The 14,443-nt window shown below is 43.7% G+C and overlaps 1 protein-coding gene across 11 annotated transcripts in view; it reads left to right on the top strand.

Annotated features, from left to right (window-relative positions):
- NEK6 (NIMA related kinase 6) overlaps nt 1-14,443 on the top strand; it is a 99,698-nt gene that overhangs the window by 71,250 nt on the left and 14,005 nt on the right. For all 11 annotated transcript variants that reach the window (XM_084821101.1, XM_084821093.1, XM_084821099.1 and 8 more), the window contains exon 8: nt 13,217-13,311. In XM_084821101.1, coding sequence (XP_084677227.1) covers nt 13,217-13,311 — 95 coding nt within the window. The remainder of the gene's footprint in view (nt 1-13,216; nt 13,312-14,443) is intronic.

Here is a 14,443-nt window from a genome sequence, read left to right as displayed (position 1 = left end):
TTAAATAGACCCTTGTTGGTCTAATCCAGCAGGGCTCCCATACATTTCTTCTCATATATCCTGTTCTGCTTGCCAAATCACTTTGCTACTCTAGACCAGGTTCATAACAGGGGCTATGAATGATTGATTGACTTTACAACATTTGTATACCACCTCATAACATAAAGTTCTCTGGGTGGCTTACAATAAATAAACATAAGAACCATTTAAATACAAAGCAAGCATGAAATCAAAAGCTGCATAAGTACAACAAGAAACAAAACTCACAACAACTCCAGAATTAAAAACACAATTTTTAAAAATGAAAGGCCCAGACTGCATCAGTTGTTTAAAAGGCCTGGGTGAGCGGAAGGATCTTCACCTGGTGCCGAAAAGACCACAAGGATGATACCCTCTGAGAGGGCTCTTCCATAACTGGTTGCCGCTATCAAAACCATAACTGGTTGCTACTACCTCACCCTGTAGTTACCCGCCTCACTTCATTTGGCAGGGATACTGGAAGCAGGGCCTCTGAAGATCTTAAGGGTTGGTTAGGTACATATGGGAGGAGGCAGCCTAGACTAGAAGCCAGTTAGCAGAACCAGTGGCATCCCTATATTGATGCATGTGCCCATTGTTCCTACTGTTGTCTTAGTTCAACTGTTTTTATTGCTGATGTGGTTATTGGAATCAATAGCATTTTTTTAAAAATCCAGTCAAAGGTGGTTTGCTAAACAGTGGTTACAAATTAGCAGGAATAAGGTTGGTATAAACAATACTAACTGCTGGGTCATGCTGGCTGGGGATGATAGGAGTTGTAGTCCAGCGTATCCAGTGGGCGCCAGATTGGGTGCCCAGCCTCAATCCAGTTTTTTTTTGTAGTGAAGCTATTGGTGTGATAAGTGTCTCCGGCTGAGGGTAGAAGGAACCAAGGCTTTTCTGTCCATTACTTCTGATGCGCCTTTTGAACAGATTTGTTACCGAGAACCCAGTATGTGTATTCTCCAGTCAGTAACTGAGCAGTGGTATAGCAGTTAAATGCAGAGAAGGTTTTAAAAAACCTTGATGGGGTATTAGATAAATTGGAAAGGATTAACTTGCTAAAATATTTGACCGTCTTACTGACTAGAAATTGACTTTGTAAAAGTCAGTTTTAAAACTTCCAGCTGCTTTACAGTAGAATAAAATGTTTTTAATGCAACAAGTACCACAAATACTAATTTTTCAGATTTGTCCCCTGAATTAATTATCTATTTTGTGCAGGAAACTTGCATCATAAAAAGCCAGCATTCATCTTCTGTGCCTTGAGAAAAATGCTAGTGATACCCAGTATGTCTAAAAATAGTTATTTTGAGTGGCTGGTACTTTGCAGCAGTTAGATATTTTCTGAAGGGAGCATTCTTTGCCTTTTTGATATGTAATGAGCTTGTTTCAAAACCCACAAATGTTTCAAAACCTTGCAAAGTTTGTCTTGACAGGAGTGGAGCATCTCTGGAATGCATGGTTTCTGTAATCAGTTTTGCCCCTTTAAGGTCAGTTCAAAATGGGGAATTCTCTGTAAAGATACAGGGAAGACCAGTATTTAATGTTTCTCTTTCATATTCAGAACTCTTGTTACCTGCTGAGAGGGGAAAGGAAGTAATAGGTTCGAACAAGTGGTTCCACACCATAGGAAAGGTTTGCTGAAATGGAAGGCAACAGAGGTAGGCCTGTTCCACATACCAAGTTGTCTAGCTTCTTGCATTACAGGACCAGCAAGTGAGCTCTGTTGTGTAGCCACTACTTTTAAGCAGACACTTAAATCTACATTAGATTTGGCAGACCCTTCCCAGGGTGGCGGATTCCTAGGCAGAAAAAAACCTGGTTTAAAATGAAACCTGAATTTAATGCAAACATATAATCTCATAAAACTCTGGGTTTATGACATGCTTACGAATTTTCGTCTGCTTCTCGTCTGCTTTTCTTTGTAAAGAAAGAACTGTGGGGGAAACATCTTTGTCAGTCACCTGTAGTCCATTTATTTATATTATGGGTTGCTAGTGCGGGCCAATAACTGGCAAGTCACCACAGGTATCATCCACTGATTTATCTGCATGACCTTTCACACCTATTTTATGACTACTGGTCCAGGGTCAGTGCTCTGATCGTAAATCAATATGTTCCGATGGGTATAGCAACCAGCTAGTATGCACTTTTTATTTAGGAAGTATCTAAATAACATTTTAAAAAATTAAATTAAATTAATGATTTAAATTGTCTTTTTCACCTTGGTGATTTAAATTGCTTTGATTCAAATCAACCCACCCTGGGCAGGGCTGTACAAAAATGCAATTTTTACTGAGTGGGAAAATGAACACACATGCCCTGTACCCAAAACTACATAGACTTTCACAGAATTAGTGCAAGGGCAGAACAAGTACTTCTACGTTTTGGGTGTTTCTGTTCAAAGAAGAGAAACACACGTCATGTTGCTATTTTTCACAAAGATGTTATTTAGAGCTGGATGGTATGTCTATATCTCTTCGTGCTTGTAACACCGTTAAAGACTAGATCTCTGTAGTTGATGGTGCTTCTATGATAGTCAAATTTTTCACTTGGGCTGTGTTGTTGTTGTTGTTGTTGTTAATAATAATACACCCAATAACAGAAGTTCCCTGGGCAGATTTTCCCTTTTTATTCTCAATTTAAAATTTACAGGAATTTGTGGTCTTTTGACAGTCCTGTGAGGTAGGTCACTACTGTTCCTACTTTTCAGGTGGGGAAACTGAACCTGAAAGCATCTGGCTGGTCCCAATGAGTCCTTGGCTATAGAATCATAGAACAGTAGGGTTGGAAGGGGCCTATAAGACCATTGAGTCCAACCCCCTGCTCAGTGCAGGAATCCGTCAGAGCATCCCTGACAGATGGCTGTCCAGCATCATCTTGAATGCCTCCAGTGTGGGAGAGCCCACCACCTCCCTCAGTAATTGATTCCATCGTAGTATTGCTCTAACAGTCAGGAGGTTTTTCCTGATGTTCAGCCGGAATCTGGCTTCCTGTCACTTGAGCCCATTATTCCATGTCCTGCACTCTGGGATGATCGAGAAGAGATCCTGGCCTTCCTCTCTGAAAAGTACTTGAAAAAGTGCTATCCTATCTCTCCTCAGTCTTCTCTTCTCACGGTTAAACATGTCCAGTACTTTCAGTCTCTCCTCACAGGGCTTTGTTTCCAGACCCCCATCATCTTTGTTGCCCTCCTCTGAACCTTCTCCAGTTTGTCTGCATCCTTCTTGAAGTGCGGTGCCCAGAACTGGACACAGTACTCCAGATGAGGCCTAACCAGTGCTAGGCAGAGGGGAACTAGTACTTCACATGATTTGGAAGCTATACTTCTATTAATGCAGCCCAAAATAGCATTGGCCTTTTTTGCAGCCACATCCCATTGTTGGCTCATATTCATCTTGTGATCCACAACAATTCCAAGATCCTTCTCGCTCGTAGTATTGTTGAGCCAAGTATCCCCCATCTTGTAACGGCATTTGGTTTCTTTTTCCTAGGTGCAGAACTTGGCATTTATCCCTATTAAATGTCATTCCGTTGTTTTCAGCCCAGCACTCCAGTCTATCAAGATCACTTTGAATTTTGTTTCTGTCTTCCAAGTTATTAGCTATCCCATTTGCAGACGATTTGTGTCATCTGCAAATGTGATGAGCATTCCCTGCACCTCCTCCTCCAAGTCATTCATAAAAATGTTGAAGAGCACTGGACCCAGGACTGAGCCCTACCCCGCTCATTACCTCTCCCCAGTTTGAGAAGATCCCATTGATAAGCAGTCTTTGAGTCCAATTCTGTAGCCAACTGCAGATCCACCTGATCATTGTTTCATCTAGCCCACTTTGAGCTAGTTTGCTCATCATGGGGCACTTTGTCGAACGTTTTGCTGAAGTCGAGGTATATTATGTCCACAGCATTCCCACAGTCCACAAGGGAGGTTACCTGATCAAAAGATGAGATCAGATTCGTCTGGCAGGATTTGTTCTTGACAAATCCATGTTGGCTTCGAATAATCACTGCATTGTTTTCAAGGTACTTACAGATGGATTGCTTTAGAATCTGCTCCAGAATTTTCCCAGGGATTGATGTCAGATTGACTGGTCTATAGTTCCCAGGTTCCTCCTTTTTACCCTTTTTGAAGATAGGAACAACATTAGCCCTCCTCCAGTCATCTGGCACTTCACCCGTCCTCCATGATTGCTTCAAGAGAATAGACAGTGGTTCTGAGAGTTCTTCTGCCAGTTCCTTTATTACTCTGGGGTGCAGTTCATCTGGCCCTGGAGATATGAATTCCTCATTCAAAGTAATTAGGTGTTGCTTGACCATATGCCTGTCGATCTCAAGCTGCAATCCTGCCCCTTCAGCCTGTACTTTGCCAGGGGGATCATAGACCCTCTTTTGGGAGAAGACTGGGCCAAAGTAGAAATTGAGGACTTCTGCCTTTTCTTTGTCATCTGTTATCATTTTGCCATTCTTATTTAATAGCTGAACCACCATTTATTTATTTCTGTCTTTTACTTTGCACGTAGCTGAAGAAAGCTTTTTTGTTGCTTTTAGCATCCCTCGCTAACCTCAGCTCATTCTCAGCTTTAGCCTTCCTGACGCCATCCCTGCAATTCTGTGCTACATCTTGGCCTTCTTTCCACTTCCTATATGTGTCCGTTTTTGTTTTCAGGTCATCTCTAAGCTTTTTGTGAAGCCACATTGGCTTCTTCTGTTGTCTTCCTCCTTTTTTTCTTGTTGGAATTGTGTGTAATTGTGCCTTGAGAATTTCCTTTTTTAAAAACTCCCACCTGTCTTGGACTCCTTTTCTCGTTAGAGTCGCTTGCCATGGGACCTTAGTTATCACTGTTCTGAGTTTATTAAAATGAGCTTTCCTAAAATCAGATTTGACTACACTCTGCTTTTGCTTCCTTTAGAACCATGAACTCAAGTATACATGGTCGCTTTCCCCCAGAGTTCCTGTAACTGCTACTTTACCCACTAAGTCATCTCTGTTTGTTAGGATCAAGTCAAGGATAGCCGATCCTCTAGTTCCTACCTCCACTTTCTGTAGGAGGAAGTTATTCGCCACACAAGTCAGGAATCTCTTGGAGGGACCATGTTTTGCAGAATTTGTCTCCCAACAAATTTTTCTGTTATGGCACCCCGGCTCTGGAATGAGCTCCCTAGTGAGGTTCGCCTGGCGCCTACATTGTATTCCTTTCGGCGCCAGGTGAAGACCTTTTTATTTTCCAGGCATTTTATTATTTTAGCTTTCTAAATTTTTATCTTTGCTGTTTTAAATCTGTATTTTAAACTCCTGCACTGCTGCTAGTTTTTATTGTGGTTGTATTGTTATATTGTGGTTTTAATGTTCTGTATATTTTAAATTGTTTTATTGTGTGTTGTTTGGTTTTAATTTTTGTGAACCACCCCGAGAGCTTCGGCTATTGGGCGGTATAGAAATGAAATAAATAAAATAAAATAAATAAATAAACAAATATTGGGGAAATTGAAGTCCCCCCATTACTACTACATCATGCTTCCTTGAAACATTGGCTATTTGCTTTTCAAAAGTTTCATCCTCGTCTTCTCCTTGATTGGGTGGCCGGTAGTAGACGCCGACCACCATGTTCCTTTTATTCTTTGCTGCATTTATTTTAACCCAGATGCTCTCGATGGGGCTACCTAGCTCATCCTCCTGTATTTCTGTGCAGAGATAAGTATTTTAACATATAGTGCAACCCCACCTCCCTTTCTGTTCCTCCTGTTCTTTTTGAACAAGTTATATCCTTCAGTTGCTGTATTGCAGTCATGAGAGTCATCCCACCAAGTCTCAGTTATACCTATCAAGTCATAATTTCCCTCCTGTATTAAGAGTTCAAGTTTGTTCTGTTTGTTTCCCATACTCTGAGCATTAGTGTATAGACATCGAAGACCATGTGCTTCATAGTCTGGCTTTCTTCCTACATGCATCTGAAGACTGTTATTGGGCGCTATTAGAGCTGTTCTCTCTGTTGCAGTGTATGAGCCTTGGTCCATTATTACCCCCAACTTTACATCTCCCTTCCTATGAAACCCATAGGATTCAGTTTAAAGCCCTCCTGATGAAGTTCTTCATGCTGTGGCCAAACACATTCTTTCCAGCCTTTGTGAGGTGCAACCCATCCCTTGCCAACAGTCTATCTTCCAGGAAGTATAGCCCGTGGTCCCAGAATCCAAATCTCTCTTGTCGGCATCACCTTCATAGCCAGTCATTCACACGGAGTATTTTCTTTCCCTTTCTATCCCTCTTCTAACTACTGGAAGGATGGATGAGAAAAATATCTGGGCCCCAAAGTTCTTGAGTTTCCTTCCCAAAGCTTCAAAGTCTGATGTGACTTCTGATGCTCTGCTTGGCAGTATCATTTGTTCCCACATGGATGTGAAGAAAGGGATACCTGTCAGTGGGCTTTATGAGTGCAGGCAACCTTTCAGTCGCGTCTCTAATCCATCTTCCCGGGAGGCAGCATACCTGGAAAATCCACGGGTCTTCGCGACATACTTGGGTTTCGATCCCACGCAGCAAGGAGTCTCCCACTACTACTCTTCTCTTCTTGTAGCTGTAGGCCTGGTTTCATCACCTCTGCTTGACTGACGTCCAGCCTCTTGCTCGCTGTCATGCAGGTTCCCCTGTAATTCTCACTCAGCAGGCTGTCTTCCATTCTCATCCTCAAGTACCTGGAAACAGTTCCCTAGTTCCACCACCTCCACTGGTGCCGAGTGTCTTCTAGTTCTTCTGCTCCTAACTGTCACCCTTTTCCAAGGAGTATCCTCTACTTCATTTTTCCTCACCTCAGCAGTTTCCTCTTCTGCCTCAGCTTGCTGTTTCTGTTCTAGCTTCTGTTCTTTGCTTTGCTGCTGTAGTTCCATCGTTCTGTCCAAGAACTCTTCATGTTCTCTTATTCCCTGGAGGGTCAACAGTCGCCGCTCCAGTCCTCTTACTTTTTCTTCGAGCAGCATGATCAGCTTGCACTTGTTGCACGTGTAGGCCATGTTGTTCTCAGGCAAGAAAACAAACATGGCACACACCTTGCAAATCACCACCACTGGAGAGTCTTGTCCTTCCATAGTCTCTTTTCCCTTTTGTGTCTAGCATCCTGGTTGTTCTAGAGTAGCCTGTTCCTGGTCCTCTACTCACTGCAGGTTAAAAACAGAGTCCCACTGGTATGGAAGTGTGTGTAACAAGACAAATAAGTTTTTAAAAAAAATGTTAGGGGCCTCCCCCTTGACCTCCCCTGCTGAACTCCCCTGGCCAACTCCTTTTTGCTCCCCCATTTGCTCCCCCTGTTCACTCACTCTGATCACTCACTCTCTGGGAGCTTGCTTGCTTCTGTAGTCCCTAGACTAGCTGGAGCAGCTTCCTCTGCTCTGCTCAGCTGGGCAACGGGAAACAGACTGAAGCTTCCTGCCCTCTCAGCTGCTGGGAGTACTCAGGGGCACCTGGTGAGCTCACAACCACTCAGCAGGAAATGGACAGCCCTCTGGGCTTCCTCCAGCCCACTTACCTCTTTGCCTTTGTCTCCTTTGTCTCTTCTGCCACTGCAGCTCCCCTGGCCAACGTCTGTTTGCTCCCCCTGTTCGCTCGCTCTCTGGGAGCTTGCTTGCTTCTGTAGTCCCTAAACCAGCTGGAGCAGCTTCCTCTGCTCTGCTCAGCTGGGAGACGGGAAACAGACAAATTACTGACCAAGTTATATCCTTCAACTGCTGTATTCCAGTCATGGGAGTCATCCCACCAAGTTTCAGTTACACCTATCAGGTCATATTTTCTCTCCTGTATTAAGAGTTCAAGTTCATTCTGTTTGTTTCCCATACTCTGGGCATTAGTATATAGACATCGAAGACCATGTGCTTTATAGTCTGGCTTTCTTCCTTCATTTTTTTGAAGCCTATTATTGGGCACTATTTGAGCTGTTCTCTCTGTTGTGGTCCATAAGCCTTTGTCCATTGTTACCCCCAACTTTACATCTCCCTCCCCCATAGGATTCAGTTTAAAGCCCTCTTGATGGTGTTTTTCATGCTGTGGCCAAACACATTCCTCCCACCCCTTGTGAGGTGCAACCCATCCCTATAGCCCATGGTCCCAGAATCCAAATCTCTCTTGGCAGCACCACTTCTTAGCCAGTCATTCACCCAGAGTATTTTTCTCTCCCTTTCTCTCCCTCTTCTAAGTACTGGAAGGATGGATGAGAAAACTATCTGGGCCCCAAAGTTCTTGAGTTTTCTTTCCAGAGCTTCAAAGTCTGATGTGATTTCTTCGTAGCTCTGCTTGGCGGTATCATTTGTTCCCACATGGGTGAGAAGAAAGGGATACCTGTCAGTGGGCTTTATGAGTGTAGGCAACCCTTCAGTCACGTCTCTAATCTGTCCTCCTAGGAGACAGCGTACCTGGCAAGGCCATGGGTCTTCGTGATATACTTGGGTTTCGATCCCACGCAGTAAGGAGTCTCCCACTACTACTACTCTTCTCTTCTTGTTGTTGTAGGCCTTGGTTTCATTGCCTCTGCTTGACTGACCTTCAGCCTCTTGCTCGCTCTCATGCAGGTTCCCCTGTAATTCTTCCTCTGCAGGCTGTCCTCCAGTCTCATCCTTAAGTACCTGAAAACAGTTCCATAGTTTCACTGCTTCCACTGGCGCAGAGTGGCCTCCAGTTCTTCTGCTCCTAACTCTCACCTTTTTCCAAGGAGTATCCTCTACTTCATCCTTCCTCGCCTCAGCATTTTTCTCTTCTGCCTCAGCTTGCTGTTGCTCTTCTAGCTCCTGTACTTTGCTTTGCTGCTGTAGTCCCACCATTCTGTCTAAGAACTCTTCATCTTATCTTACTCCCTTGAGGGGCAACACTTGCTGCTCCAGTCCGCTTACTTTTTCTTCCATCAGTGTAATCAGTTTGCAGTTGTTGCACTTGTAGGCCATGTTGATCTTAGGCAAGAAAACAAACATTGCACAGACCTTGCAGGTCATCACCACTGGAGAGTCTTTTCCTTCCACAGTCTCTATTCCCTTTTTGTTTCTAGCGTTCTGATTGTACTGGAATAGCCTGCGTTTTGTCCTCTATTCGCTGGAGGTTAACAACAGAGTCCCACTGGTATGGAAGTGTGTGTTACAAGAAAAAGAAATTAAAACAAACAAAAATGGTTAGGGGCCTTCCCTGCCAAACTCCTGTTTGCTCTCCCTGTTCGCTCACTCTGATCGCTCACTCTCTGGGAGCTTGCTTGCTTGTATAGCCCCTAGACCAGCTGGGGCAGCTTCCTGTTCAAGGTGCATCTTGAATCCAAATCTCTATCCAGTGAACCACGTTGCCTCTCTGTATTAATATTACCCATAAAGCATAAATATGACACTCCTGCCTTAGACACTTAATTCAATTTCTGATCTGTCTTTTGATCTAAATTGAGCTTTCACAGCAGCCATAAAATAGCAGCTTTTAAAAGGAGAAACTTTTAAAACCACATTAGAATGAAGTGTAAAAGCAGCAGGCATAAAAACCATCTAAATATGCATGCTAATTCAGAACTAAAAAATAAAATGGAACTGTGTGTAATGCACACAGTGCTCCTGCTAAGGATAGACCTTGGGGGTAGAGTCCAGGGCCCTGCAGTCCAGGGCGGCAGGTGGGCAGGGCAGCAGAAGCAAACTCCATTTTATTCCTGTAGTCATGATGGTGCTATGTTTTAAGTGAGTCTAAAATGCAAAACTGCACATGCTCGGGGCGTTGTTTTTTTTAAATCAGGGTTGGAAAACAGTTTCGTTGTTCTAACGTATAAGGAATGTACAAGGAGTTGTGAAGCATGGAATGGCGGTGTTGTAGGGGGAAGCGAAATGTCAGTTGTGTGCTTCACAGCTTAAGTAATACATATACATGTCATCTAACAGGGACTCCATAAGACCGTTAAGGCCAGGGTCGAACATTACCTGGCTGTACCACTGAATCCACGACAGTCTTCCATGCAATGAAATAGCTTGGAATATAATAGAAGACATTGAAGAAATTAGTTTCCCTACATGCAGAAAACCTCTGCTCTAAACTAGCCCAGGAAATACCCTGCTGCCTTCTAAAAATCTTGCTGCAATGATGCACGCTGATGTCTAGATAACGGCATTCTGCTGTTGGGAGGACAGGAGATTTTGAGAGGGCTGTGCTAGGGAATGTCTTATCTCCATGGTCTGAAACTGGACGTTCATACATTGGATTTAGCCCTTGTTCCAGCCTGAGAAGGGTAAGGCCAAAGTTTTCAATACACACCACTTGCTGGATATGGGGTGTTCAACCTATGCGGGGTGTTCAACCTATGCTTGAAACAAATTGGCGGTAAACCTGTAAGTGAAACTCGACGACTCAGGGGTCTCAGTTATTCACCCCCAACTCAAAGCTTTTTTCCTCCCTAGGCAGTTCTTCCACCCTCTACCCACAGTATATCATTTTCCCTGCTGGGGAAACTTTCTGGTTAATAGCCTCCGATTAGCCTCTTCTTGTCAAATTGGCTGATGTGATGCATTGCCAGGCCCTGGCTGATTAAATTGGAAGTCTTGTGCACTTTCCTAGAAGATGCTCATTACAAGAGATTCCCACTTAATGCTGGATAGGCCATGAAGACAGTTGGGCTTGTCAGTCTTTTATCTTGGCACTTACTTAAAAATTAATGCTTTCTTCTTTTTTGTGAAACCTAGAGATCTGCCTGTTCATCTATTTGCTTACAACAACACCATAATGGTAGGTAAATGTCCAAGGTGGACTCAGTAGAGCTGGATCAACCACAGGCCGACCCACTTAATGTAATAGAGCAGCTTAAAATGCAGAAATCAAATGAGGAATATGGTGCACTCATCTGTGGCATAACCACTGTCATTCTGCCTTGATAGAAAGGCCCCTTTCAAGCATAATTTGGAATGACAATTTCACATTGAACAAAGGATTGTACAAGTGCAGAAAGCAAGGCAGTAACTTTCCAAGCCCCCACATGGTCATCGGTGGCAAGTGGACTGCACAGTCACTCGGGAGTGTCTGAGTTCATGAATGCCAAAGGCTGTAGGCTGCTTCTGCCACCAGAGTGCTCTGATTCTCAAGCCATAACTTGTATAGGGGTTGCGGGTGTACACATCTCTTTTTCACCGCTGTGGCCACAGCTTCACCCAGGGCATGTGCAGAATTCCTTTCCTTCAACGAGGAGACCTTAGCAAAGGAGTATAAATGGCACAACTTCTGGATTGCAGATGTGACGTCTGATAGGCCCATTCCTACCCCCCTCCCAAATTTAGCACCATTCTCTGCCGTAAGAACATAAGAGCCCTGTTGGATCAGACCAAGGTGGGTCCAGCATCTTATTCCCCACAGTGCCTGCCAGATCCTTCAGGGAAGCTCAGAAGCATGAAACCAGCAGTCCTGTGCTGGAGTTCACACAGATCAGCTTCATTAATTGGAATACAGCCAAGAGTGGTTGGTCCTTTTCCTGCTTCTCTTGGTATTGTAAATTACTGGGAAGACATGTGATCGAGGCGAGAGGATTACTGCCAGATCAGCACAATAACAATAAGGTGCTGTCCATACATCTGATACTTTTGCATTTCTGTAGCACTCAGGCATGCTTGATTTTAAACCTCCAGTTTGATTTTAAACCTGCGGTGGGTTCAGAAGAGACGTCAGGAAGTTGCCTCCTTGAAGGACTTCAAATAATGCATTTCTTTTGCAGTTGCAGATTTCATTCATTCGTTTGTTTGTTGGACACTGGAAAAACACACACCACTGAATGATATTCTAATCAAATGTATTTTGGAAGAAAACAGTGACAATGGCTGTGGATTCTTAGATAATGTCCTTCCCTGAAGTATTTGGTTCAGTCAGACAATGATTTTAAAAATCAACGTTCAGCTTTGTCTCCTCTTAGTATTCTGCTGTCCTGCCTTGTGTCACTCCATGTAGTTCATTAAAAGAAGTGCTGGTTAATGAGCCCCCAAAGCTGGCTTCTGTGCTGCACAGTCAGGGCAGGCCTGGGTCAAGGGCTGTGTTGGAATAGACCTTGGTTGGGTATTTTATTTCACTTGAAATGATGGTGTGGGCGCAGGAGGGAGAAACAGAGGCAGGCATGTTAAGCAGTGTAGGTTTTTTAAAGGTCGCTTTTCACTCTCTCACAATGAGCAAGCCTCCCTCTATTGGCGCAATTCCCAACTAGAAGAGATGCCCTTCAAAACTGCATGTCTTTGCATTGGAATATAGATGCAGTTTGAGGCTAGGACATTGGTAATTGGTTCTCAGCCACTGTCAGAGGAAATACCAAGAAGTGGAGGAGCTGTAGAAAGCTTCCTGTATTACTACAGTACGTTCCAGCTGTTAGAGGCTCAAATGAGCTTGGCCCCAGCTACTTGGTGTATTCGTCCTCCATACTCTAGACCTGGTTTCACATTGTTGTTGGTCTTGGAGATCACACTGATCTGGCATCTCCGACATTTCACAACATTGAGTATCATGTTGTGCTCAACTTGCCAAATCTTTAAGAGATTTTGACTGCCTGTGTTATAAGAGGATGTGCTGAGCGAGGCTGTCAGGCTTTGCCTGGAGTAAAAGCCCTTTCTCCTCTTCAAAGGACTCAAAATGTCTACCATTCTAGACTGTTTCCTGCTGTGCTATGTAGGGAGCTTCAGCTATTGGGCGGTATAGAAATAAATAAGCAAGCAAGCAAGCGAGTCCTGTATCTTATCCTGTTCATAAGTCAGATGGATGCTGGGTGGGTTTGGAACAACTATGCTATGCTTTTAGTGGTCCTTGCGATAACCTGTTGATAATGCAAAATATAACTCCTTTGGGGGCAGAATCACTGAACGTAGATCCAAGGCCATCTTTGGATTTGGATTAATGAGACATGGAGAAGAGATTCCAGTTTGGGCTTTGTCTTTGATAGGCTGCCACAGAAATGTAGTTTTAACGGTTATGGGATGGATGTTAAACAACATTGTTCCTCATGGTGTACATTTGTCTTAATCTCTGTATGCTCTTTTTTCCCCTGACCTTTTAATTTCCAGGTCTTAATTTTCATGTTGCTGCCACAGCTGTTGATCCTTTGACTTGCTTACAAATAATCACACAAATATTACATTCTGATATGTACCATTGTAAGCTTGGGTAGGGTGGGGGGCTCAGTAGGCCTTACCTAAGAAAGTAATCCCATTTTCTTGGCTTGTCTCTTAACAGTGGGAACACCCTACTATATGTCCCCAGAAAGAATACATGAAAACGGATATAATTTTAAATCTGATATCTGGTCTTTGGGCTGCTTATTGTATGAGGTAAGCATCTCTTTTGTGTTTGTACACAGTATGGAAAGATGGAAATAAATGGCAAGTGAAGAGTTTAGATAGAAGAGATTGAATTACCCTCTTTAGTATTATGGGTTGGTTAGAGTGGTGGGTGAGTACTGACCTTGGGAAAGAAAGTCCAGCTCTAAGGCGCCCATACAGTGCCTAGGGTTATGTTAATATCTGTTGTGTGAATTTGGAATTGTATCATCCAAAACATTGCTTCTATGATGACTTTTAAATTCATGCCATTTCGCTCACACTGTAGTGAGTTTCAGCAGCTTAAACTATTTGGGCCTCTGAGTTGGTAATGAAGTATTAATGTTCTATCAGCAGCCTGTAGCTTATTACTTAGGCTGTTTGCAAAATTCTGTGATAGAGCCATGCTGTTGGCACAAAATTCCAATTGTTTTTAACAAAGAACTTGGACATGAACAACATGTAAGACTTGGTATTGGATAAAGCAGTTTAAGAGGAGAATTATTTAAGAGGAATTCTTTACAGTTTGGTTTAAGAAGTACAATGTCTGCCAGGCCTGTAGTGCTGAGAGAGCAAATCTGACCCTGAACCTGAGCAGTAATGGATGTGCCTGCAAGCAACGCCGTATGAACAGACCTAGGGTTGTGCCCCGGTTGCTCTTCAGCAGCCCCCTATGCTGAACTGTGAACGCCATCTTAAACTTTGAGAGGGACTTGGCGTGGAGAGCACCTGAAGAGCAAGCTGCTGGGAACTCCAGGTGCCTGTCTGCGGATCATTCTCAAGATTGCCTGTTATGCATCCCGTTGGAAGGTAGCGTTCTGAACACCCTTTGAATCCTTTGGCCTCTGCCTGCCTAACTTGCAGGAATTTTTTTTAAAAGCCACTGGAAATGTTCCACCGGCTTGCAGGATGAGGTCAGAGGACAGATGAGAGAGATCTAAGAACAACCATTTGCCTTGAATAGAGATTCTTCCGTGCTGGGTTTTGAGGAGGAAAATCTAACCAATGCGACGTGCACAAGGGCCTTCCTGAGATGAGTGAAGTGGTGGTGTTGCTGCAGAAGGAAGGAGGGAGGGGAGACTGGCTTGCCAAGTGTAACAAGATGCTTGTTTAACAAGGCAATGTGCTGTCGTTGGGGGCTTTA

The sequence above is a fragment of the Heloderma suspectum genome, chromosome 14 (assembly GCF_057233095.1).
Source record: "Heloderma suspectum isolate Gila_16-S chromosome 14, 16-S_ref, whole genome shotgun sequence".
Lineage (NCBI taxonomy): Eukaryota > Metazoa > Chordata > Lepidosauria > Squamata > Helodermatidae > Heloderma > Heloderma suspectum.
This window is presented reverse-complemented; position numbering and strand designations above follow the sequence as displayed.